This window comes from Astyanax mexicanus, chromosome 11 (assembly GCF_023375975.1).
Source record: "Astyanax mexicanus isolate ESR-SI-001 chromosome 11, AstMex3_surface, whole genome shotgun sequence".
In the NCBI taxonomy this organism is placed as follows: Eukaryota; Metazoa; Chordata; class Actinopteri; order Characiformes; family Acestrorhamphidae; genus Astyanax; species Astyanax mexicanus.
The window spans coordinates 43,770,594-43,798,565 of NC_064418.1; the positions used below are offsets into that span (position 1 = coordinate 43,770,594).

General features: G+C 37.6%; 1 protein-coding gene across 1 annotated transcript in view; it reads left to right on the plus strand.

Moving 5' to 3' along the window:
- abca12 (ATP-binding cassette, sub-family A (ABC1), member 12) overlaps positions 1 to 27,972 on the plus strand; it is a 134,090-nt gene that overhangs the window by 48,599 nt on the left and 57,519 nt on the right. The window contains exons 25-39 of the mRNA XM_049484972.1: positions 1,171 to 1,347; positions 2,066 to 2,277; positions 5,534 to 7,963; positions 8,341 to 8,444; positions 10,418 to 10,524; positions 13,110 to 13,318; positions 14,243 to 14,319; positions 15,150 to 15,280; positions 17,220 to 17,390; positions 18,368 to 18,532; positions 20,584 to 20,779; positions 22,617 to 22,756; positions 23,988 to 24,107; positions 24,227 to 24,317; positions 26,238 to 26,417. Coding sequence (XP_049340929.1) covers positions 1,171 to 1,347; positions 2,066 to 2,277; positions 5,534 to 7,963; positions 8,341 to 8,444; positions 10,418 to 10,524; positions 13,110 to 13,318; positions 14,243 to 14,319; positions 15,150 to 15,280; positions 17,220 to 17,390; positions 18,368 to 18,532; positions 20,584 to 20,779; positions 22,617 to 22,756; positions 23,988 to 24,107; positions 24,227 to 24,317; positions 26,238 to 26,417 — 4,510 coding nt within the window. The remainder of the gene's footprint in view (positions 1 to 1,170; positions 1,348 to 2,065; positions 2,278 to 5,533; positions 7,964 to 8,340; positions 8,445 to 10,417; positions 10,525 to 13,109; positions 13,319 to 14,242; positions 14,320 to 15,149; positions 15,281 to 17,219; positions 17,391 to 18,367; positions 18,533 to 20,583; positions 20,780 to 22,616; positions 22,757 to 23,987; positions 24,108 to 24,226; positions 24,318 to 26,237; positions 26,418 to 27,972) is intronic.

The window sequence follows — 27,972 nt, forward strand, 5'->3', positions numbered from 1 at the left end:
CAAATCAATTAATAAATACTGTCCCTTACAAAAGTATTGTAACAGTGAGGCCAGTAAAGTTTCAGTTTTATTGGCCAAGTATGCTTAAGATACACAATACCTTACAAGGAATTTGACTTCGGTAGATGTTAACTCAACAAACAAAAAACAAACAAGAAAAAAACTTCAGATGTTATTTACAGCTTGTATTTACTTGATACACAGTTCATAAAATAGACCCCATGAAATTTCATTGGAGGTCTGGACTAAGTATAAATCCCAGCATTGCGGATTTCATTTTCCAGCAGGACTTGGCACACTGCCCACACCTTGCAAAAAGAACCAATTGGTCTCATATAATATTCTAATTTTCTATGACTTTGATTTTTGGGTTTTCACTCTGTGTGTAATACGTACAGTATATATAATAGATGAGTTTCACATTTCGAACTGAATCACTGAAATAAAGTAACTTTTTAATGGTATTTAAATTTTTTGAGATGCACCAGTATGTGTATGTGAGTTTTTGCACAGTGAGGTTTCATGGGAGGGCGGGGCTTAGAAGAAGGCGTTCCTCTTGAATCTCCATTGGTCAGCTGGTTCTTGACTGACTGCTGGTAACAGAAGCAAAAGTCTTCAACAGAAAAATCCAACTAAAATCCACAGAAAAACACAAAAAAATCAAAGCAAAGACTGGCTGACTTTGTTTTTAATAACTGCAAAGGTTAATAAAGTAACCAAGTATATTTACAAATATATATTTGCTATATATTTTTCTCTTTTGAATTTGCAACATACAATTTTTCCTTTTGATTCTTAAAATTTTAATTGCGGATCTTATTTTTTTGTGTAAAACTTTTGGCGCAAAATTCACTCCATAGTAAGTGCTCATCATGTACCCAATCAGAGCCTGTTTTTTTTTCACTAGAGACAATAGAATATACTTTTTTTATATATCTATTATGTCCTCTCCCTCCCAGAGGGGGTATGGTTATCTATTGGTACAAAGGCATTAAACTGAATGGGAATTTGAAATCTCTGCTGATGGCTACTTTTCATATATTCATATTCAGAGAGTGTAGCGGATAATGGTTATGTTTGTAACTGATATGTCAGCATGTAATCCCTGATAAAATGTGATATATTATGATGATTTTGTGATCTTCTCCCTCCCCCCACCTCCGTCCCCAGGCTGGTGTGAGCCGGCAGGTGTTGAATTGCACTGAGGTGCAGCTGATCTGGGATCAGGTCAGTGAAGCAGCTGGGCTCAACATCAGTGTGTTTACAGAGTGGTGCCATGTGGACCTTTTCCAGCTCGTGGGGGATTACCAAAACCTCACATATCCACCAGGAGCCCAGAACAGCACGGTGAGACTAATGCACACTTATAGAACTGTTACTACAAGCAGTTTTGGACCATTTATATATATATTATGCTGTCTTAGTTATGTTTCTGTGTTACATGTATGTAGGCTAATGCTTCCACATTCCCATAACTAAATTGGGGCTTGAAAGTTTGAGAATAGTTTTAAATGCTCTATATTTCTGCATAAATTTGATCTGAAATGTCATCAGAATTTTACTTATTTCTACTTTTAAGTCCTAAAAGGGGGGGGTTCTCTCTGTCTCTTTCCCCCCAATATAAAAGACGAGTACAAAATTAGATGAGCATGAATTATTTTTAATTAAATGTTATTATTTTTAAATGTATTTATTTTTACCGGACCACCAGTTGAGAATCACTGTCTTAGACTACACAGCATTTTAAATGGATATTCTTCCACTAAAAGGAAAATAAATATATTATAGGGTGCCCTATAGTTTATTGATTTAATATTAAGAAAAAATCACAGCTAGCAATTTGAGGTAAAAATGATGTAAATTAAAACTGCATTAAAACAATTTTAAAGGTTTTGTTTCATAAAAAATGAACATCCACTTTTTTCTTACTGTTTATTATGTTGTGTTTGCAGCTGTTGGCCACTAGATTGCACTGTACACCCAGACTGGATCCATATTGTCTCTTTCTGTTAAATCATTTCCCTGCACTGCTTTAAACAACAGTTGTTTTACCTGCTGTACACAGGGTCCGGACCCCCAGTGGCTGAATACCATGGCAGCGGAGATTGTCGGCTCCCTTGAGGCCTTTTACTCGTCCAGCCTTAATGAGTCCCTGGCCATGCAGCATCTGGCGCATGCCCTGATGCAGTGGGCCTCCTCGCTCAACCTGTCACTCTCAGAAACAGAGAGCCTGGCTAACTGGACCGGCCTGTTCTTCCCGCTTCAGGAGCAGCAGAGGTGACTAAATGTTCATGTTCTGTACTGAATGTGTGTTTACAACACTTTACAGAGTAACTGACTCTCTGGAGAGCACCCACAGCTGATGACTTGCTGTATTTAGTGGAATAAAATAGAATAGTGCCAGTGGAATTGTCCTTTCTGTCAGACAAATACAAAAATATATATTTTTACCACATTTTAAATTAATACAATCATCCGGATTATAAAGGAACACATACGTTGTTTTATTCTACAAACTACAAACAACATTTCTCTCAAATGCCAAATAAAAATATTGTCATTTAGAGCATTTATTTGCCGAAAATGAGTAATGGCTAAAATAATAATAATAAAAAAAGATGCAGAGCTTTCAGACCTTAAATAATGCAAAGAAAAGAAGTTCATATTCAGAAAGTTTTAAGGGTTCAGAAATCAATATTTGGTAGAATAACCCTGTTTTTTAATCACAGTTTTCATGCATCTTGGCATCATGTTCTCCTCCACCAGTCTTACACACTGCTTTTGGATAACTTTCTGCTGCTTTACTCCCGGTGCAGAAATTCAGGCAGTTCAGCTTGGTTTGATGGCTTGTGATCATCCATCTTTCTCTTGGCTGGAACTTTGTTAAAGGCCATTAAAGCTGCATCATGTTTGATGCTAAAGCTCTTCATGAAACTTTTACTCAGCGCATTAAAATATTCCAATTTAATCAAAACTGCCCTGAGATATTATTATAAAGTAAAAAAGGATGTAGTCTGTTTGCCCATACAAAAATACAGGAAAATAAACCCTTTAAATGACCATTTAAAAAGCTCAGTCTTTAAGAATAGCTGAAATATATTTGATTCACTTGACTTTAAATATAGATAGCACAAAAACTTAACTGAACTTTAGTCTTAAGTATTTCCTGTAAATTATTGGTAAAGAATGTGTAAATCAGGAGGTAAAAGAAATCAATAATATGCTGGCTGGGAGTCATTCAGTTAATGTTGTGTGCTTTGCAATAAATTAAATGCAATGAAAAAAGTTAAATGTTTTATATCTATTGTATAATGTACGTATATATGAATTGACCTATAGTTGCTGTCTTGTTTTAATCCCTTATATAACAAATTTTGCTACCACAGAATCATGCAGTGAGATGGCTTGACTATAGTATAACCCTGTAGATGAATAGATTACGACAATAAGCTCTATTATTACAATTTACTAAGAGATTTAGAATTATCAGCCACTTCCACACAGACAATCCTGAAGGTTTAATATGAGTTTAATTTATTCTCTGAGCTGCAAAACTGGCCAAATCAGATAAAGAAGCTGATATAATTCTGTTATCTGTATTTCCCTGCTCTTAAATTGATTTCCCTGTGTGTACTCATCTCAGTAATGAACGCAGTAGTGATAGGAATCAAATTATGTATATCTTGGCAAATCAATCGGTCAATGAAATGTATGTAAAGTCCCAGACACAGATCATTGACCAGAGCAGAAATTCTCCATAATGTTTCCTTGTTATAATGTAGAACTTTTAGGAAAATGTGAAGTTAGTGTGGCTTTTCTTTATATATATACTGTATATATATGTATATATATATATATATATATATATATATATATATATATATATATATATATATATATATATATATATATATATATATATATATATATATATATATATATATATTTATTTTTTTATTTGTTATAGATATATATATATATATATATAGCTCTGGAAAAAAAAATTAAGAGATTAGGTTTCTGAATCAGTTTCTCTGATGTTGCTATTTAAAGGTACATGATTGCGTAAAATGAACATTGTTGTTTCATTCAAAAAACTACTTTAAAACATAAACATTTCTCCCAAGTTGCAAATAAAAATATTGTCATTAAGAACATTTATTTGTAGAAAATAACAAAAAAAGATGCAGAGCTTACCGACCTCAGTTAATGCAAAGAAAGCAAGTTCATATTCATAAAGTTTTAATATTTCAGAAATCTTATCTAATATTTGGTGGAATAACTTTGGTTTTTAAACACAGTTTTCATGCTTCTTGGCATGTTTTCCTCCACCAGTCTTACACACTGCTTTTGGATAACTTTATGCTTTACACTCCTTGTGCAAAAATTCAAGCAGTTCATCTTGCTTTGATGGCTTGTGATCATCCATTTTTCCTCTTGATTATATTCCAGAGGTTTTCAATTTGGTAAAATCAAAGAAACTCATCATTTTTAAGTGGTCTTTTATTTTTTTTCTAGAGCTGTATATGTTAAAATTGCGATCTATGGTGCTGATCTCAGACACTATTCACTGTGGCCTGTGAATCGTAAATTTGAATCCTGAGAACCCTTTCAGCCGCCATCAGCAGCCAGAGTCTAAGAAACGAGTACAATTGGCCATACTTTCTGTTCTTTCGTCACTCCTATTGTAATGCTTGGAAATGCATCGACTGTCTAGTGATGATTTCCTAAATTTCCTTCGGGATAAATAAAATGTCTATCTATCTATCTATCTATCTATCTATCTATCTATCTATCTATCTATCTATCTATCTATCTATCTATCTATCTATCTATCTATCTATCTATCTATCTATCTATCTATCTATCTATCTATCTATCTATCTATCTATCTATCTATCTATCTATCTATCTATCTATCTATCTATCTATCTATCTATCTATCTATCTATCTATCTATCTATCTATCTATCTATCTATCTATCTATCTATCTATCTATCTATCTATCTATCTATCTATCTATCTATCTATCTATCTATCTATCTATCTATCTATCTATCTATCTATCTATCTATCTATCTATCTATCTATCTATCTATCTATCTATCTATCTATCTATCTATCCATTGCTTGTTGTTTGAAAAATATAGATCATATTTAATATCACAAGCACTGTGCGTGATAGGGGGAGTCCAAGTGAGTGGGTGGGTTAAATTGGTTAAAAATGAAAAAAATATATAAAACTCTGATTTAATCTGGGTATTTCTTATGAAAACTGTGAACTTTTAATATTAATGCTTTATAGTCATGTTAGCACAACATTTGAAAGATAGTTTGCTTTTTTCCTCCAGTCCAAAATTTGGCTTAACCTATTAATTAATTACCAGGGAAGTGGATGTGCTTGAGTAGGACATCTACCAAACTTTACTGTAAACTTGTTTTTCAGAACTAGAGTTATACCACCCTGTTATAGAGTATGTATTGAACTTTTGCATATTTTTAACCATTTTTTATTTTTTTTCTTTTGACCAGGCTCTTCCAAATCGCCCTGGAGATCCTTGAACGAGAGTCGCCACTGGATACACTGACCTGGAAGCCATACATCACAGCAGTGCAGAAGACCATAGAATATGTTCTGCGCAACAGTTACTTTACACAATCCCCCAGCACTGAGATCGTCATACAGGCTGTGGAAGTCATCCTCACTGCGATGAACTTCAGCTCAGACCACATAAACTCCATCTTGAACAGTGTTATCCTCAGCTCGTCTGGTGGTGGCTTGTCTCCGGATGTCCTCATCAAAGAACTGATCAAGAAAGTCGTTGACATGCAGCTGCTGGGATACATGCCCATTTTGTACGACCAACTGAATAATATCCTGAGTTTTGTAGACTCAAGCCACATCTTTGAGAAAGCCATGGAGCTGTACAACTGGTACAGCACGACCCAAGACACTGGAGTGGATCTAGTCATGCAGATCCTGTCTAAGTTGTATGAAATGGTGAATTCGGTGCTGCCAGCTGCCAGTCAGCTAACCAACCCACTGCCTTACTTCTCTGACACTGTCTTTCAACTTGCCAGCAATGTCTTTTATTTGCTGAGACAGATCAGCCAAACCAGCAACCTCTTCGCCCCAATCGACAACTACTTCAGTCCAATCCAAATGCAGCTTAGTCAGGGGAAAACTCTAATGGAACTTGTGGCACAAAGCAAAATTTCCAGGATGAATGTGAGCAATGCGAATAAAGAACCAGTGGATGACTTCTTGGACCTCTTTGGCGTGGACTACCAAACCTTAGCTCAGGCCCTTTCTGTCCCACTCACTTCAGAGGAACTTCTGGAGACGGTTCATGGCGTCTTTGCAAACCCAGACCTTGCTATCCTACTGAAGGGCGTAACGGGAGCATCAAGCCAAGATCAAACAATCGACAAAGCCCTTGATGTGCTATCTTACCTGACGCTTCCAAGCAGCGGACAGAACTTTGTGGAGATGTTCACGCAGATCAGCAACGAAGGGTGGAGTTTAAACAGCCTGGAGAAGATTGGGCAGTTGGCAAACAGCGTGGGCAGAATAATCGACATGTCATTAGTGCTTTCTCAAGAGTCACCTGTCAGCATAGCTCAGAGGGTGGAACAGATGGCTGAACAGCTCAGCTCTGCAGCTTCGTACATTGCTGCGCAACAAAGCAATGGCACTGGTCTGGAACTCCTCAAAGCCGTCGATACCATTTTACTGCAGAATCTGCAGGAAATGACGAAGAACAACAACTCTATGGTGGCGTTTATCATTCAGAGCATATTCAGCTATATAACTGCTCCAGGGACAGGAACTGACCTTGTATCCTATGTCCAGGCTGTTAACCAAACTGCTCAACTGTTTGTCTCGCTCTTTCCAACTCCAGAAGCTCAAGTGTATTTCCACGTTTCAACACAGATGCTGAAAGGTTTTGCAATGCTTGCGTCAAACCCGAGAGATGCGAACAACATGCTGTTGGGAGTTTACGAGATTGCCAATGCCCTCAATAACACCCTTACCTTCTCCAACATGGCCACTCTGCCAAATGGGAAGCCCGTCCAGGAGGTCATGTATCCGTTCATCCTGAGCAATGCCCTGGCCACGCAAATCTTGCTCAATCTCTCCGTCTCCAACTACACCTTCAGCAGTGCTCTGGAACGTGGCATGATTTTGACTAAGCTTTATGACACGATGGTTTCTAATCTCCCAGTGGAAGCTCAGGTGTATCTCCACCCCCTGAAGTCAGCTCTGTTCTACGCTCTGTCGAATGTGACGAGTACAACCCAAATCCAGTTCTCCTTCTTCGAAATCTCCCAGCAAGTCACCATGTCCCTTTTGGCTTCGCTGAATGTGACCGAAGATCCTTTGTCGAACGGGATGACTTCCGGCAGCTTGGCTCAAGTGCTCTTCACTGTGTCATCTGAGGTTACCAGAGTTCTCTATGAAAGCCAAACGCCAGATCATCAGTCCTCCATGCAGCTTCTGAATGTTCTAAGCTCTCTGGACAAGGTCATAGTATCATTGTCTTCGGTTTTGCCTGGAGAAAACCAGCACTACCTAAACATTTCCCTATCTTTCATGGAAAGTGTGGCCTTTGCTATGAACCTCAACAGCAGCACAGAGGACATCACATCAGGCATGGACATGTTCTCCAGCTCTATCTTACACCTCCTTGGTGCGGTGCCAAATATCAACCAGGACATCTCTGGTGACATCCTTGCGAGCCTTGTAGACACCTTGAAGATGCTCCTTTCAGCTGTATCTCCAGGCCAAGATCCACTAGCCGAAAGTTCTGCAACTACTCAGCAGGTCCTCCTTGCCGTACAGAACCTCCTCAGCTTGTCGAGCAACAGCTCTGAGCTGGATCTAGCCAGGATGATTCTGAAGATAGCGGAGATGAACGCCAGTCCTCTGCTGATGACGAACAACACTAACTGGGCTGACAAGTGAGTTCCTTTGAAGTCATGCTACACCGACGCTGGTTATGAGTTTTTAAAGAGATGGGATGCGGTATCTTTCAGGTTTATTAATCTCCTCTCATATTTTCTGCCTGCCTGGCCTTTACCCTGAATATCTGCTTACATCTTCAAAAGCAACACAGATCCAAGAGTGAGAAGAGAAGTGAGAACTCATTTGGGTTTCATGGAAATGAATTAACGTAATCGATCCTGGCTACGCTCATTTTTAGGACGCATTATGCAATATACAGCAAATGGCTGTAGAGCATTATGATTCATTATGATTGAGTTAAACTAAGTGAAAAAAATGCTGAAAAGCACTTTTTTGGTCGAGTTAATAGAACATCTTTTTTCTTCTCCGCCAGCCTGCCACTGGTGCTGACAAACATTGCCGACAGCCTTCCAGACAACCTTCAGCTCGGGCCTCTCAATAAAGCCATCATCAGAAGTTTGGCCAACGAATCCCAAGGTACGATACCCATCAGTTCATTTGATTCCTCACGCATCCCCCCTTTCTGCGCCATCCCTTTTAATTCTGAACGCTGGCACTGAGTAAGCTGTAGCTCACTTTCAGCCGCAGCCGCATTTAGGCAATTTCATTATGTCGTAATGGTCCAAGACCAATTTTGTCTCTCACATTTAGTTCTGATTCAATACTCCATTTCTCTGCATAATTCTAATTTGTCTAGCCCATAAAGCACAATCAGCACGGGCACACTGTAAATGACTCAGCCACTTGATTTCTCCATGGACTAAATCTACTTTCACACTGCTCCTAATCCCCACATATCTTAAACAGCATGTGCATATAGTGCTATATTGTTTTCAAAAGAAAGATTTTATATTATTCGCTGGAATATCCAGCACAATAGGCTTAATGTCAGCTTTGCAGAATACTCTGACTTCAGCCAGGAGGCAATCGGCCAGACTCCAATAGAAAAAGAGAGAGAGCGAGAGAAAAAGAGAGAGGGATAGAGAGAGAGAGAGATCCTCAGCATCCTTATTAAATCTCATTACTGCAGTCAAATTCTATCACCTCTTTTTGTCTCTCTATCGTTCGCTCTCTCTTGTATTCTCTGAATACAGAATGAGCTTTTCTTTTGTTTCCTTTGTAAAAATATTCTGTATGTATTCTGTAAAATAGTATTAAACTATACAGTAGAGTCATTTACTTTTAGTTTTACTGTTTCAGGAGATTTCAGGAGAATTATTTGGCCTGAATTCACAAAATTCAGTTTAAGTAAAGAAATCCTTTTCCAGATTCACTTTTTCTAATCATATGGATTTTTTCTTTTAATTAAATTAAAATTTTCTTCTTTCTACACTCTAGCCAAGGCATGTTGAGATGCTAATTGCTATCCTACACCCCACCAACAGTCTATTTTCACACACATTCTGCCTGCTTCATTTAAAAAGCAATAGCGCTTGTGAATATATATATCTACACTGATGGGTGTGGAGGTCTCGAAATGAGGTTTAGTGTGTTCAGATAAATTTCTGGTGTATTGCTAGCTTGACAGGGGAAAACACAGGTGAGCCATTAACTGGAAAAACCCAGAAAAAAACATCAGCTGTCAGATATACATTGCTATCTTGGCAGTGAAATGTTAAGAAAGGTCGCATCCACATTTTATTATATCTATCTATCTATCTATCTATCTATCTATCTATCTATCTATCTATATATATATATATATATATATATATATATATATATATATATATATATATGCTCTTATGTAATGAATATAATACTTTTATTGCAACACTTTACAATAAGGTTACATTATTTACATTATAATTACAATATGATGATGTCTGAATTCGTTACTAATAAACAGGATTTACAACATTCTTAAGCATTACATTTCAGCATAATGTTCAATAATGTCTTAATTAGTGTCAATAATAATTAGTTTAGACATTTAACCATTAAACAATGTTTATTATTATTGAAAGTACTGAAGTACTGTAAATTGATGAACCCTAATTGTAAACAGTTATCTTTTTTTTTTGATCTAGCTGCTGATCTCTCAGGCACTTCTCGTAATTAATTAATACGTTTACTCTCTTTTTTATTTACTGTTTTCTCAGTGCTCAGAGCTTATTAGAGTGGATTTTTTAAACTTCTATATAAAGTATCTGTTCTTTTAGTTTCAGTCAGAGGTGCTGGAGATACAGACATAAAGCAGCTCAGAGTTCATCCGCTGCTCTGCTTTCTGTGCCAGTTTTATTCAGTGTTTTTTTTTCTATGTAGAGCTCTTTTTCCTCAGCACTGTGTTTGGTGCTGGCTGTGCTGTGAAGCTCTGAAAGGGGAGTTTGGTGCTTGGTAATGATTCCTGTAGGGAGTTTGGGTTAGTGTTGAGAGAGATCTACCTGATTTTTTGTTGCTTTCAGTGTCTTTATATCTTTTTCTTTCTCTTTCTGTCTGTATTCCCACAGAAAACCTGAATCAGCTGCTTCAGGCAGTGAGCACAGTCTCTGAACTTCTCTATACCGACTGGATGAGTGAGAAATTCACTGCTGTTCTGAACCAGCTGCAGACACAGGTCAGAACCGAGCTAACTTAAACCACTAATTAACAGATAATGTTGCACAGGGTAACAAACTATGTTCACAGAATAAATCTGATATTTATTTTAGGCTGTTTACACACTGTATAATCTGAGGAGCATGCTATGTAATTGACGAGCATGCACTTACAAAGTAATGCTTCACGTTAAGTTTCACTTTGATCCACATCAGAATCTTAGGCACTATGAATAAGTTCAGTCTGCAGCTGAGCTTAACACCAAGAATTAGCTCAAAGCATCGGCAAAGCATTGACAACAAGGTTGTGGGTTCAATACCCGGGCTTGGCAAGCTGCCCTTGAGCGAGTCCCTTAACACTCTATATTAAAGAAGATCTTCGGTGTAAAATGGACTTTTGTTGTAGTAAAACATAATAAAAAGTTCTTATCTTTGACCAATAGCTGAATATCACACCTCTGTTCTCCCGCAGCGTTCCGAGATCCAGAAATTTGAACAGTTTGTCCAAACACCCTTCAGACTGGGTGACACGGGGCATAATTTACCCTGATAAATCGTTTTGTACACTGTTATCCAGCTCAAAGTAGCTCCACACCTCCTTGCTAGAATCCGGAGAGCCCTGACATTTAAAACGAGGCATTAATAACTTAAAAAGTGCACAAGAAGCTGATTTGGCGGTGCTTGGAGCTAACGCTAGCGTAAACAGCTAGCGTAAACAGCTAGCGTAAACAGTGTTTTTTAATAAGCTTCTTGTGCACTTTTTAAGTTATTAATGCCGCGTTTTCCGGATGCCGGATTGTAGAAAGGAGGTGTGGAGCTAAACTGAGTCTGGATAACGGTGGAAAAAGTGATTCATCAGGGCAAATTATGCCCCCAGTCACCCAGTCTGAATGGTGTTTGGACAAATTGTTAAAATTTCTGGATCTCAGAACACTGTGGGAGAACGGAGGTGTGCTATTCATCAAAGGTAAGTACTTTTTATCATGTTTTACTACAGCAAATGTCCATTTTATACCAGAGTTCTCCTTTAATATAGAGTGTGAATATAAAATGGGTTAAATTATATTTATTCAAAAATAAGTGTTGTATCATATATTTGACAAAATTAATCTACATGATATGTACCATTATTAAATTCCAATTAAGCTCACCCATAATATACTTAATGTAAAAGGAATAGGAATACACAACTGCCAATTATTTTTTCCCAGCTCGGTCAATTCCCTGCTTATTAGGCCTATTCATAATTTGCAAACGAAGGTCTTGTAGGAGCTGTTAGAGCTGTAAATACATGATCTGTTAATCAATAAAGGCTAATTGCAAAACAAGCTAACAAAACAATTAACTAACAAGTGTAATCATCCTAATCAAAGCAAACTTGCCGGCAGACCAATATTCAATATTTTAGGAAATATATTCGAGTGGACAGAATGCAGGGTTCAACATAGAGAACACAGTTCTTAACCCTGCTTCTGACCTCTGGATTTATGTATTATTCCCTTTCTTTTTTCTTTTCTGCTCTGATTTAACTCATTATTCAAAGAACAACCCTTTATAATTTAGATTTTAGCTGAAGTGGGTGTTTCAGAACAGTGAAATTAAACTCAAGCATTAGGTTTGTTTACTTATATTTAGTTTTTTTTGTTTTTAAAACAGCTTTTAATACAACTTTTAAGTTAATCACTGCTCAACATGCTCCTTTAATAACTACCGCACAGCTTCCTTTAGGACATTAGTTTACATTTATACTTTCTCATCGAGGACCTTCAGTTTGGAAATGCCTTTCTCCTCATTAAAAAAAAATGGACTAGCCTCATTAAAATCATTAATTCACACTTTAATCAGTCTATAGCTGTGTTTGTCTCTTGTGATTATGTCTGTTGATTAATTCAGTACTGTTTTCTTCATTTTAGGCTATTTTTACTTTCTTTTCTTTGTGCTAAATGACTTATTGTGCTAAATAAGTTAATCAATAAATAAGTAAATAAATAAATATATAAGTGGCTCAGTGGTTAGCATGTTCACCTTCTACGCCTGGCATCCTGGGTTCAAGTCCCTATCTGAATAAAGTTTCCATGTTCTCCCCGTGTATCTAAATTGCCCAGGAGTATACAAAAAAATAACCACTTAAAAATTATGAGTTTCTTTGATTTTAACAAATTAAAAAAAAACTCTGGAATATAATCAAGAGAAAGATGGATGATCACAAGCCATCAAACCAAGCTGAACTGCTTGAAATTTTGCAACAGGAGTAAAGCAGTGTGTAAGACTGGTGGAGGAGGAGATGATGCCAAGATGCATGAAAAAACTGTGATTAAAAACCAGGGTTATTCCACCAAATATTGATTTCTGAAGTCCTAAAACTTTTAAATGAATATAAACTTGTTTTCTTTTTTTATTATTTAAGGTCTGAAAGCTCAGTAAATAAATGCTCTAAATGACAATATTTTTTATTTGGAATTTGGGAGAAATGTTGTCTGTAGTTTATAGAATAAAACAACAATGTTCATTTTACTCAAACATAAACCTATAAATAGCAAAATCAGAGAAACTGATTCAGAAACTGAAGTGCTCTCTTTATATTTGTTCTGTTCTGATGTTTCAGGTGTGTAATCTGGAGAAGATGGACTCCATACAGCAGCTCAGTCAGGCTCTGTCTCTTGGTCCTGGTCTGCTGTGTCACGTGGTCGTTCCCACCATCCAAACCCTTAACGTCGTCTCCAACAACCTGGTGAACCAAAGCTCTGGAGTCTATCAGCAGCTCTTCCAGAGCTTTGTTGGAGACCCATACAGTTACGACATGACTGTTGACTGGTAATAACATGCTAAAATCTCACAAACCCTCAACATTTAACTATTTTTCATTCTTAAAATGCGTGATATTGATTGTTATTGATACAAATCTGACAAAAAATCATCTGCTGATGTGTCAGAAGATGACTAAAAGACAAAATATATATTTTTTATTTAAACACATTTTTATTTAAAGTGCTAATTCATGTATTCTACATATTCAATTAAATAAATAGTAAAGTCATCCAGCCTATGAAAAAACACATAAGGAATCATGTAGTAACTTAAAAGTGTTCAACAAACCAAAATACTCTGTGAAGAAGCATTTAGATGCTCTTATCTGAGGTTCTGTTTGTTAACTTGTGGTTTCTGAGGCTGGTAACTCTGATGAACTTATCCTGTACAACAGAGGAAACTCTTGGTCTTCCTTTCCTGGCGCAGTCCTGATGAGGGCCAGTTTCGTCATATTGTTTTAATAGTCTTTGTGACTGCACTTGAGGATACTTTTGAAGTTCTTGAAATGTTTCAGATTGACTGACATTTGAGTAGTTCTTGCTTTTCATAATCTGGGTTAGAACATTACTCAAATAGGGCTTAAATTCACTGTATACCTGTAACTCTACCTCTTCACAGCTTTACAACTGATGCTCTCAAACTAACATTAAGAGGCAAGACATTTAAGTAATTAACTCTTGATGAGTTCAGCACAGCTGTTAACTGAAAGCTCGAATTTCAGGTGACTCTACCTCATAAATCTGACAGAGAAAAAGATGTGCAAAACTGACTAATCTAAGCAAGATGTGCTACTTTGAAGAATCTAAAAGAATGTAATAGTTTGGATGACTGTACTATTAATGTACGATTAATGTATCATATTTACAGTAGAGTTATTATTAATTTTAAACATGTTTTATTATTTATTGTTTGCTTTTTTATTCTTTTTAGGAACGCTGTTCTCATGAAGGTCACCGGATTCAACATCAGCTCATTCGGGAACATCCAAATTAACATGACCTCTCAGAGTAAGAACCACCATCACTACTGGCATAAGGGAAAGTGTGGGGCTGTGCTGATTGGATGATTCCAGTCCAAAGCTCTATTGTTCTCTGTTGCTTAAAATAGCTTCCTGTACACATGCTTACCTTGCAATCTTGCTCTGAATAGTAGTTTCACACTTTACTCTGAATTTGTGGTGCATATTGTACTGGATTCTAAAAATAAATGCAGTGTTGACTGAGACACACCTAGTGTGTATGGAAAAATAAACAATTCAATTCAATTCAATTCAATTCAATTTTATTTATATAGCGCTTTTTACAACAAAGGTTGTCACAAAGCCGCTTTACAGGAAAAACAGGTCCACGCCTCTTATGAGCAGCACCACAGAGATGCCAATTTTATGGTGACACAGTGGCAAGGAAAAACTCCCTTTAAGAGGAAGAAACCTTGGAAGGAACCAAGACTCAGTCCGAGGAACCCATCCTACTCGGGTTGACCCGCTCAGTACAAACAAACAACAAACAAATAACAGAACAAAAACAGTACAGAGAATTAATGTGAACTATGGCTCATATAACAGGTACTAATTTATGAATATAAGAATGTGATGGGCACAAACTATAGAGCTATGGCTAATACAGAAACAGATACTGAGTGTTTTATGGTAATCAGTGCAGGGTTGCAGAGCCGGAGAACAACACAGCGGGCAGTGGAGAGCCAGGCTGGGAACATCAGGAACAGGGCATCTCCATACATGTAAAAGAGATAGATAGAGAAAACAGAAAGGAAAGGAAGAGAAAAAAAAACTGTGTGTGTGTGTATGTGTGTGTGTGTGTGTGTGTTGTTATGACAGGTGTTGTGAAGGTGTCAGACTTGTTGAAGAACAGGACGCTGTTTGTCTCGGATGTCCTGAAGTACATCAGCATTGATCCAGTGATGCTAAACACCCTGCTGGAGGCAACTTTACCCAACAGCAACCTGCAGGTGCTTCACCAGATACAGATACACTCATACACACTTTACCACACACAGTAAACTACTACCACACACAGTAAACTACTACCACACGCAGTTAAGTTTTTCCAAAACGAAAACACACTTTCTATCTCAAAAAGATGACTTAGTATCTCAAAATGATGAGATATTATTTTAAAATAATGAGGTAGTATCTTAAAATAATTACTTACAAGGGCTTCCATAGGATGGCTGTGTGGCTATGATGTACAGTACATTAAGAAAATCACTGACTGTGAGCCAGATACAGTCATACACACTTTACTACACACAGTAAAGCTAATATGGGATGTGTGTGGATGGAATAGAAATCCATTCCTGCCACATAAAATAATATTTTTTCTTATTAATCAAACAGCTATCTCATTATTTTGAGACACTGATTCATTATTTTAAGATACTAGGTCATTATTTTGAGACAGTAAGTCGATTTTTTGAGATGCTAAGTCATTATTCTGAGATACTAAGTCATTATTATATATATATTATTATTATATATATTATATATACTAGGTCATTATTTAGAGATAGTAGGTAATTATTATAAGATACAAATCATTATTTTGAGATACTACCTTATTCATTTGAGATATTGAGTTATTACTTTGAGATACTATCTCATTATTTTGAGATGCTAAGCCATAAACACACGCTGGACTTTTATCTTAGCGTGTTAAAGAGGGTGGCTGTGGCACGACTGAGCCGTATGTATGGCTTCACTGGAAAAAGAAAGAAAACCTTTTTTTTTCCAAAAGCAAACACACTTTCTATCTCAGAATGATGAATTAGTATCTCAAAATGATGAGATATTATTTTAAAATAATGAGGTAGTATCTCACAATAATTACTTGCAAGGGCTTTCACAGGATGGCTGTGTGGCTGTGATGTATAGTACATGAAGAAATTCATTGATTATGAGCCCTATTTCACTGATTTATAGGCAAGCCGTCGACCTTGCACCATGCAGCTTGGTTTAGGGAGGGTCAGTGTGTCTTTGCTATCATAACGACAGGAAAAGTACACTATGTGCAGCTAATTGTCTTCATGGGTGTGTTTTAACATGTTAACATGAAAAAAAAAAAAAAACAATCAGAGTGTCACTTGCCACTTTAAAAGCCAGGTGAGTTCTGACTTTTGTGGATTGTTATTTAAGGGGCGCAGCTACTTGGACGTATCCAGCTCAGCAGAGGAAACTGACCTGCTTGTTCACATTCATTCAATCTGTTTATTGTTGATGTAAAAGCAAAAGAATAGCTGCCAACAGATATGAGCTATGGGTTTGTGCACTGCTGCTTGCACAACTGGAATTGTAGAGGTTGTGAGAGTGCCCAAAATGGAGATCAAAGGTTTGTGGCATCATTTTGCATCAATCTCTTCAGACCACATGCCCTTTATCCAGTGCTTTAGAGTCTAATCTTTATGCTTCCTAGCAAATTGACACTGTTTTTGCTGGCTATTCTCACTGATAAGTGTTTTTCTAGAGGCTACACAGCTTTTTAGTCCCAATCCCAATCCCTTGAGTTCCCTTTGCTTGTTTTGTGTGGAAATGCTCTTACTTTCACTATTAAACATATCCCTATTCTGGTGTTGTTCTTCATCCATTTAATTTAAGTTTTTAAGTGTACCGGATCTTCTTAACCCGTTTTTAGTAGTTTAGTAGTTTCTTCAATCATATTTTTTTTTCTTTTTTACGGCCACAGAATGCGTTTTTCCACGTGGTTGTTTAACAAATGAGAAGCTACTCACTGCATCGGTTAGGGTTAAATAACTTGTTGCCAGCTAACACATGATCACCCATGCAATAATTATCCAATGGGAGGCTCTAACCTGCATTTCAGGTGATCCGGCATATTACAAACAGCTGTATTTGTTCATTGTATTTATATTGTTTTGTTTCTCTTTGCTTTAGATCCTGAGTTGGCTGGCTAACTTACGCAACTGTCCTGGCCAATCCTCCATGAACATGGACCCCACAGAGCATCAGATCTTCATGGCCTTGTGTTCCCTGCCTCCTCAAGAGATGTACAGATTGGCTGTCCTCATGGCTCAGCACATCGACATGGAAAATGCAGTTTACAAGGTGAGGAAAAGAGCCCATGACCTATAGTAGAAAGGCATATAATAAAAGAGACTGGCAAGCAGTACTGCTATGTACAGGGGTTGGACAATCAAACTGAAACATCTGTCATTTTAGTGTGGGAGGTTTCATGGCTAAATTGGAGCAGACTGGTGGTCAATCTTCATTAATTGCACATTGCACCAGTAAGAGCAGAGTGTGAAGGTTCAATTAGCAGGGTAAGAGCACAGTTCTGCTCAAAATATTGCAATGCACTCAACATTATGGGTGACATACCAGAGTTCAAAAGAGGACAAATTGTTGGTGCACATCTTGCTGGCGCATTTGTGTCCAAGACAGCAAGTCTTTGTGATGTATCAAGAGCCACGGTATCCAGGGTAATGTCAGCATCAATGTCACCACCAAGAAGGACCAACCACATCCAACAGGATTAACTGTGGATGCTGTAAGAGGAAGCTGTCTGAAAGGGATGTTTGGGTGCTAAACCGGATTGTATCCAAAAAACATAAAACCACGGCTGCTCAAATCCCAACAGAATTCAATTTGCACCTCAACTCTCCTGTTTCCACCAGAACTGTCCGTCGCCACAATGAATTATTGTGGTCTAAGATTTCAGTTTCATTGTCCAACCCCTGTATACAGTATAACACAGTGTGATGCTAATAAAAGCTTAACTGGAGGCTACAGCTCTTCTCTCTGTTGTACACTGAAGAGGCTCTATCTGTTTACTGCTGGAACAGTATCAGGACACGACAGAATGCTACTTTATTGACTCTGGTTGTTCTGGGAGGCACAATGCAAACAATGCAAACAGCTTCCCTAGAAAACCTTCCTTTGTGAGAGCTCAAAAGCTTATACTGAGAAAAGATCTGAGAAAAGATCTGCTGCTAATTCTTCAGGTGAACAACCGTGAGAATGCTGTTTGAAACCGTTTCTCCTCAGCATGTGCTGCTAATCCTCTGCTGTAATTCCTCTTCCAGATGGTGCTGTCCAGTGAAATCCAGGGCACGGTTGGGGTCCTGATGCAAATTCTGAAGTTCTTCACAGACATCATGAGCAAGCTGGCCCCTGCCCTGGACCGGCTGCAGGAGTATCTGGTCAACTTTGGCAACCTGAACCTGATGGCAAACTCAGAGTTCCGGACGGTGAGTCTTCATTAAGATACCTGAAGAAGATGGAGAGGAGTTAAACTGAAGTTAATCTGAACACAGTGCATCGAGTTCATATTACAGCCTGTATGACACGATTGTGATATGTTTACTCAGATCTGAGCTTTCATTCTGGAAGTTTCACATTTTTGTCTGTAAATGAGCCATATCTGACATCTGTGGGAACGGACATGGCCCTACATTCGTAAAATTCTTTCGTTAATTCCTGTTAATTCCAGTTTTTTGTGTAAGTGACAGAGCTTGTACATAGCTTGATACCTCAAGGAATCAGTAATAAATGTTAAAGTGAAAATGAATGTACTGGCAGTGCCAGGCCGGGACAAGACAAATGCAGATACAATAAAAAAATATAAAAAAAATCATTATTGAAAATGGAAAGGTCAAAAACAAGGGAGAGAAAAACAGTCCAGGTAAACAGACGGCAGTGCAGTATTAAAGAGCAAGGCAGAATCAGGAGTCATAAATACAAAAAGGGTCATACAAGGGACAATAAACTAAAACACAGGCAAGAGAAATGCTTTGTAATGACGGATGGAACCAATCAAATACTTGGCACAGAGTAAATGAAGTGTATATATAGTGTATATATACATAGTTCATGAAACAGGTGAAATCAACATTCAGGTGATTGTGATCTGGGAGGTATTATGTGTTCAGCCATGTGAGAGAGTGAGGTAGGTAGGTAGACACAGGTGTAGAAAAAATAGAATCGCCTTCAGCACCAGGTGTGACATATATACACTGTAGTTATTTGGAGTCCCACAGGGTTGTATTTCAGGGCCAATCAAACTGCCATGTAAACTATGGCAGGAATGAAGTGTGGGCTAAAATACAGATTGCTAAGAGCTAAACAATATGATAGGAAGATTCCAGCAGTTGAAAGACAGTGTGACTTCAACAGTTGATTCTGTAAAACCCATTTTTTAATGTAAAATTAACTTTGTAATTATAAAATAATACTAAAATGTCCACATTCCGATCCAGTCTTGTTTATATAGGTAAATGATTGGCATAATGATTTATTTTTAGAATATTAACTTTTCATCTGCCCCATGCTCCTTGTCCCCACAATTTTTAAGATATCAACATTAGTCTAAATCCAATTTGTTTGGGCTAATTGCTTATTGCAACTTTTCATAAAAAGCTTTTTTGCTTGGATTTCCATATTGCAAGAGATGTTTCTAAGAAATGTATTCTATAGGAATGAAGGACATTGCAAATACACTGGCACCCCTCAACCACGTGGGGTACCACAACAACCACTTGTTAACTAATGGAAATCCACTTGAGACACATAGCAACTATATGGGACAGACTATAGGCAACACTATAGTAACCACCTAGTAACTTGATAGTAAACACTTTGCAATCCCAAGGTAACAGGCAACCTTCTAGCATACCGTAGCTACCACCATGTTTACCACCAATTTACTTTAGCACCTTAGCATTTACATAGCAGTTAATTGCAACTATTCTGTGTTTTTGTTTCTTGATATTTACCTTTCGCTAACACTTTACTTGGATGGTCCATTTGATGGCCTCTTTGATGCTCAACTGACATTCAACTAACATTCAACTGCATGTCTATTAAATGCAAATGAACTAAAAGGTGAAAGTAAATGATTCTCTATTGAATATAACCCTACATTCAACTCTAACCCAAACGCTTATCTTAATATTTTAGGATTGGGTTTAGGGTTAGATCTTAAGATTAGGTTAAGGTTAGGGTAAGGGTTAAGGTTAGGGTTAGATTTTATGGTTGATTAAGGGTTAAGGTTAGGGTTAGGTGTACGGTTAGGTTCTATTTTGAATCATTTACATTCAACATAGGGTTAAGTTATATTTAATGAACATTCAATTCAGTGTTAGTTGAATGACAGTTGAGCATCAACAAGGCCATAAAATGGACCATCCAAGTAAAGTGCTACCTACCTTTCTAGTTACGCATGTAAGCATGTTTATCTTTTTGTATGGTTGTAATAATTTAATAATTTCTCTCTCTCTCTTTTTCTCTCGCTCTGTCGCAGTTGGTGAGGGGGAAGCGGTCAGTAATCTCTAGCCGGGCCACGTTCGTCACCATCTCCCGTGCCATGTGTAAAAATGGCATGCTGTCGCTCTTCGGAATCTCCAAGCTGCCCAACTTGGCCGAGGCGGACCCTTCTTTCAAGGATCCTCAAAGGGTGGACGAGCTCATGACCAAGTTCAAAATCCCACGAGACGCCAGTATGAAAACACGCACCCTCAGAGCAATATATCAGCAGAGAGGCACAGCCAGATAATCCAGTCTCTCCATGATCCGCCAAATTGGCTGCTCACTGGATGCTGCGTACTGTGTGCAGCTTGCGTGCAGTGATTCATTTTAATATGTTTTCCTCAATTACACGAACGCGACGTGTTACTCAAAATCTCAAAACACTCCCGCAGATGCTCTGACAGTGATACATTCAGAGAGACACCGGGCACATTCTCACAGCTCGCACACAAAATCCATTTCCACGAGAAAATCCAGTCCAAATTACACCTCCACATCAAACTGTGAGCAAAATGCATCCTTTAGATCAATACCAAAAACATCTGTTTCATGTGGATTCCACTTTCACAGATAGCCACAGCTGTGAGTAGTTGTGAAGTTGGTGGACCCTAGGCTTTTTTGGTTGTTTTTTGGTTGGTATGTGATATATCTAGAGTAGCAGTGGCAGAATAATGAATCTTGTGTTGTATTACTGCATTGTTTCACTGACTACTGTTTGGAAACATAATGTAATGTACAATGGACCAATCGACATTGAGCTCTTTTCATCAAAAGAGCTCTAATATTATGGCTGTGAAACAATAACTTGATCATGGATTAGGATGGCAGCAGAACAGCTTATCTTGTTTGGAGTAGAACACAAAAGCTTATGTGATGAGCAACACAATGAAACACACTTAAAATCTACTACATTTCCCAACAATCGACAGTGCTCCTTATGTATGAATTCTACCAGTCGGGTATTAAGGAGCATTAAAGCCACTCCGCTGAAGTACAGCTTTATAAAGGTGAGTTTTCAGTGAAGTTTCTCCAGCACTAAGGCTGGGTGCAGCAGCATTAGCATTAGCCGCTAACTGCAGCGCTAGCTCTTTCGCCATTCAGAGGTGAGTATATCGGACTTTAGTCTGTGTGTTCCCGTGTTTAAAAAAACAAGCTACAAGTGACGAACCGCTAGCTGATAGTGCCCTAGTTTACCTGAACACTCAGGGTTCCTCAGTCTAGTGCTATCAGATGGCATTTATGTCTCGCTAGCACTGTGGTTAGCCGCTAATGCTAATGCTGCTGCACCCAGCCTTAGTGCTGGAGAAACTGCACTGAAAACAAACCCTTTAGAATAAAAAATATTGGAACTCTAAGCTTACTGTAAATAAACAGAAGCGCTTTACACACCCAAATAAAACGTTTTCAGGAGAGAAATCTGTGTAGATTAACAATCAGAGCTTATTTGACTAAAAATATATTTTTTAAGAATTACAGCTTGGCAACACCCTTGCTCACTTCAAAGTAGGCATGCTTAATAGTGTTGCTAGATGTCCTTATGTATGGGAATAGACCAGAAAAAGATTGATAATGTGCCCTATAATCTGGTTCGCCGAAAAATACAGATATACGATGGAGCAGAGCTGAAAGGCTAGGAAATTAATGTATGAACATTACATATAATTTATTCAAGCTTTAGCTTTAGCTTCCCTTGCTTATGAACATTCATGTAGAAGAAGAAAATCAAAGAGAGCAAAAATAAGGAAAAAAAAGAGAGTAAATGCAGACAGGGAGCAGAGAAACAGAACATGAGGAGAGCTATGGAGTTTCTAGCCCTGTTTACAGAGAACATATGGTAAAAAAAACAGACTGGTGTGAAGTTTACTCTGCATTATTGATTGCATCAATTTTTTTATGGTTTTAAAAGTTGTACTCTGTACAGAAGGGCCTTTTAAAAACTTACAATTACTTAAATAATAAAAACTTAAAAACTAGACAATAATAGAGAAGAATTGTGTTGTGACCTGCAATAAATGTGTTTTCCTCCAGCTCCATTCTGCACCAACTTCTACCTTGACATGGTGAGCACCACCGGGGGAGCTGTGGCCTGGGCCTTCCTGAAGCCCATGCTGTTGGGGCAGGTGCTGTACTATCCTGAAACTCCACTGACCAGAGAAATCATTCAGAAGGTAAAACATTCAACAAACTACTGTATATACAATATATACTGGAATGCTGAAAAGTAGTGTATAAAGTGTGTATTATCAGTAACTAAAAATTTTATAGAATTTGTATTCATTTATAATTAATCACAAGTACAGTGGCAGTCAAAAAGTTGGACACCTTAAATTCTTTGTTTGTTTTATTATTTCAATTTTTAATGTTTAAATCTGCATTCTAGGTTAATACTAAAATCATCCAAACTATGAAGAAAATCATATGAAATTATTTAGTAAATAAAAAAATGTTAAACAAACCAGAATATGTTTTATATATTTTAGATTCTTCAAAGTAGCACCTTAGATCTTGCTTAATACAGTTTTGCACATCTTGGCTGGATTTTCTCAGTCAGCTTTACGAGGTAGAGTCACCTGGAATTCAGGCTTTCAGTTAACAGCTGTGCTGAACTCGTCAAGAGTTAATTACTTAAATTTCTTGTCTCTTAATAAAGTGTTTGAGAGCATTAGTTGTAAAGTTGTGAAGAGGTAGAGTTACAGGTATACAGTGAATAGCTCTATGTGAGTAATATTCTAATACATATATATATATATATATACAGTATATATATATATATATATATATATATATATATATATATATATATATATATATATATATATATATATATATTATGGCGAGAACTTCTTAACAACTCAACTCGAAAAAATTTAAGAACTTTGAAAGTATCCACAAGTTCAGTCGCAAAGAGCATTAAAAACATTATGATGAAACTGGCTCTCATCAGCACCACCCCAGGAAAGGAAGAGCAAGAGTTCCCTGTGTTGCACAGGATAGGTTTATCAGAGTTACCAGCCTCAGAAATGAGAAGCCACAAGTTAACAGCTCCTCAGAAAAGAGCATCTAAATGCTTCTTCACAGAGTATTTTTTCGGTTTCACTTCAGTATTAAATTTAATGTAGTTGTACTTCTTGTATAATTTCCTGATTGTTTATATACTATTATATATTTAAATATGCATTTAATGCGTCTGGGTATATGTTTCGGTTGTCAAATCTGACACCTGCATTACTGACGCATGAAAAAAAAAGAAAAATAAACGAGAATTAACTCCTACTACAACAAGGAACTCCCTCAGGCACACTCACACACACACACATACTCCTACACACACTCCTACACACTCACTAACTCTTGTACTCTTGTATTTCTGTTTCTTGTGTGTTTTCTTGCGTCTGGCAGTCGAACGCCACGCTGCAGCAGTTTGGTGACCTGCGTGTTTACGCTGAAGAATGGCTGCACTCGTCCTCCTATCTGACACAGTCAGCACAGATCCTGAATAAAACCCTGCCCATGATCCAGGTACGCGGAGAGAAATCTCCCCCCGCAGTGACCGGCTAATAATCACGCTGAGCCTCCGCCTGAAGCTGCAGATAAACCCGCTATATCACATTCCCTTTGTGTGCTGTGTCTCTGTTCAGAACTCCCTGAAAAATCCCTTCGTCCAGAACTTCATAAAGAAGCAGACCGACATCGACGTGGAGCAGATGCAGCAAACTCTCCAGCAGTTCTGTAAGTGTGAAGTGTGGGGTTATTTAGTGCAGCCTACAGCGTCTGGAAAAAAAGGAATTTTCTTTTTAATTTAAACCAGTTATATTCCTGAGTGAGGAACTGATAAAAATATATATATATATATATATATATATATATATATATATATATTCCGACTGAAGGCATCAATAAGCCTCCCTGCTATGAACCATCCATGCAAAGCTGAATTCAATTCATACTGTATGAGTGGTTTTGCTTGTTTTGCTTGTTGACAGCCAGACATACAGTTGCAAGAAAAAGTATGAACTATAAAGTATGAAAGTATGAATGTTTTTTTCTTATTGTAGATTTGTACAACATTTGTACAACAAAAATGTTAGCATGTGCCAGATATTTCTGTAAGTCTTAATCTGACACTCTGGGATTCTTCCTCACCTCATTGATCGATCATTCTGCGCTGTGCTCTTGCAGTCATCTTTACAGGACTTTACCACATCCAGGGAGAGTATAGCAACAGCGCTGAACTTTCTCCATTTTTAGACTGTCCGTCTGTCTTAGGCTATCAAGGCTTTTAGAGATACTTTTGTAACCCTTTTTCAGCTTCATGCAAGTCAACAATTCTTGAACGGAGGTCTTCTGAGAGCTTGATCTTTTGTGCGAGGCATAATTCACATCAAGCAACGCTTCTTAAGAACAGCCAACTCAGAACTAGTGTGTGTGTGTGTTTTTTTTTTTTTATAGGACAGGGCAGAGCTTTAACCAACACATCACAATCTCCAATCTCATCACATCCTGGCTCCAAGTAGCTTTTAGAAAGGTCATTATCCTAGGGGTTCACATACTTTTACCCCCTCACTGTGAATGTTAACATGTTGTGTTCAACCGTGCAAACGTGTAATTTTTTGTGTGGTTTTAGTTTAAGCAAACTGTGTTTGTCTATTGTTGTGACGTAGATGAAGATCAGAACACATTTAATGACCAATTTATGCAGAAATCCAAGTAATCCCAATGGGTTCACATATATTTTCTTGCAACTGTACGTGGTTGGTATGGTACTGGTCAGTTCCAGTTCAATTATTTCCCTTGTTTGAATGCGAAAACCAGTTCTCATCAAGTTTCTTAATTTCCAATACCGTCCTTTATTGGAATAAATTTTCACTAATACAGCTCTAATTAGGCTATGTTCACATTACAAGCCACATTGCTCAAATCAGATCAGATTTGTCTATCTTGAACTTTCACATTCACAAATGTAAGTGAGCTGTATCTGTGTGTAATGTGAACGAATCTGTCTCTAAAACACCTTATATGTTCACATTGATACGTGTATAAACGTCTCCTTATTGACCTTCTTCACCGACTACAAAAAATTATATTTGAGAGACAAGGGACTCGTAGCTTTATAAAAGGAAATGGACGCGTTAGCAGCTCATACTGGATGTGGAGCATCTTTTGCTGGAGTGGAGAGTAAACAGCTGTTCTGAAGTACATGCTCAGGTCGAGGAGGTGAAAAAAGGCCAGGCTGTTTGCTTTTGCTGTTTTTTTGCAGCTATAGCTGAACAGCTGCACCAAGAGATGCAGTGTGGGTACGAGAGAGAAGCACATAGCGCTAATGCTAATGCTATTGCGTAAAAGTGTAAAACCAAAAAGATGCATCAATTCCAATTTGACCACATTTACACATTCATGTCGCATGTCCATGGATCAGATACGGATCTCATATAGGACCACATATGAAAGTGACTCAAATCTGATTTGAAAAAAATATGGGATTTGCCACGTTCACATAGCCATGAAAAAAATCAGATCTGAGCCACATTTAGCAAAAAAATCTGATTTGAGTCACTTCAGTCTGGTAATGTGAACGCAGCCTAAGAAACATGTTTAGTCATTTTTAGAGTAATGCACTAAAGCCTATTGAACCTCTCTCTCTCTCTTTAGCCAACATGACGGAGATGCTGCAGAAGAATCAGCTGATTTTGCAGCAGATCAGCACGCTCTCCAACCTCATGATGAACCTCTCAGACTGCGTCAACTTCAACCGCTACCACGGCTACAACTCCAGTGAGGAGCTGGACAAGCAGGCTGAGAAACTGGCCCACAACCGCGAGCTCTACGCCAGTGAGTCCGACCACGCATACACACACACACCACACACCACACACACACACAGACATGCCAAAAACTCTACCCACACAGACACTTACTTACACACATACAGTATACAATAACCACATTTGCCTTGAGCTCATAATCAGCTCTAGGCAAAATAAAGTGAACATTCTTGTTTTATTCTATAAACTACAGACAACATTTCTCCCAAATTTCAAACAAAAATATTGTCATTTACAGCATTTATTTACAGAAAAAGAGAAATGGCGAAAATAACAAAAAAGATGCAGAGCTTTCAGACATTAAATAATGCAAAGAAAACAAGTTCTAAGATTTTTTTAAGTTGTAAGAGTTCAGAAATCAATATATTTGGTGGAATAACCCTGTTTTTTTTTATCACAGTTTTCATGCATCTCGGCATCATGTTCTCCTCCACCAGTCTTACACACTGCTTTTGGATAACTTTTAAAAATGCAAGCAGTTCAGTTTGGTTTGATGGTTTGTGATCATCCATCTTCCTCCTGATTATATTCCAGAGGTTTTCAATTTGGTTATTTTTTGCGTCCTCACGCTACTAAAGACACACTGACGCCCTAAATCAAGCTACACAATACACAATTGACCGTTGTACTATAGATCACTAAAATAGGGCCCCAAATGTTTGTGAATAATAATAATAATTTCTAATAAATGCATGCAGCTAGTTTAAACTATAATTCTAGCACTTTTGTAACTATAAAACTCTCTATATCTAATTAAATGTATGTATATGTATATAAGCTTTTTAAAACTATATGTGGCAAAGCAGTTTTAAATAACTCAGAAAGACAGACACTTTATTGATCCAGAAATAAGGTTGATTTCCTCTGCCTACAACTTTTATGGAGGTGTGGATTTCATTTTCAAGCAGGATTTGGCACACTGCCCACACTGTCAAAAGTACCAATAGGTCTTATATAATATTCTAATTTTCTGAGGCACTAATTATTGTTTTTTTTTAATTGGCTGTAAGGCATAATCCTCAACAATAAAAGAAATAAAGCTTAAAATAGATCCCTCTGTGTTTAATACATTTATATAATATATGAGTTTCACATTTTGAACTGAATTACTGAAATAAAATAACTTTTCTGATATTAAAATTCTTCTAATTGTTTTCTTTGTGATAATATCTTTTTAAACATATAAGTATTTTAACTGAGTTCCAATATGGCACTACAAAAACTTTTTTTCTAAATCTAAATTTCATTATCATTCAAGATCACACATACAAACACCATGCCTCCATCTCTCACACTCACCTACACACCATGATCTCATCTCTCACACACACACACACACACACACACACACAAACCTCATGCACACTGTGCCTCCATCTCACCCACTCACCCACATGCCATGATCTCATCTCTCTCGAACCCACACAGACACACCCGCACACACACACACACACCCACCCACACGGCAGGAACCTGTTTCACACACTCTCACACACACGCCACAAACCCACCTCATAGACACCGCATGAACCCGGCTCCTCTTAAACGCTGCACTCGTAGAG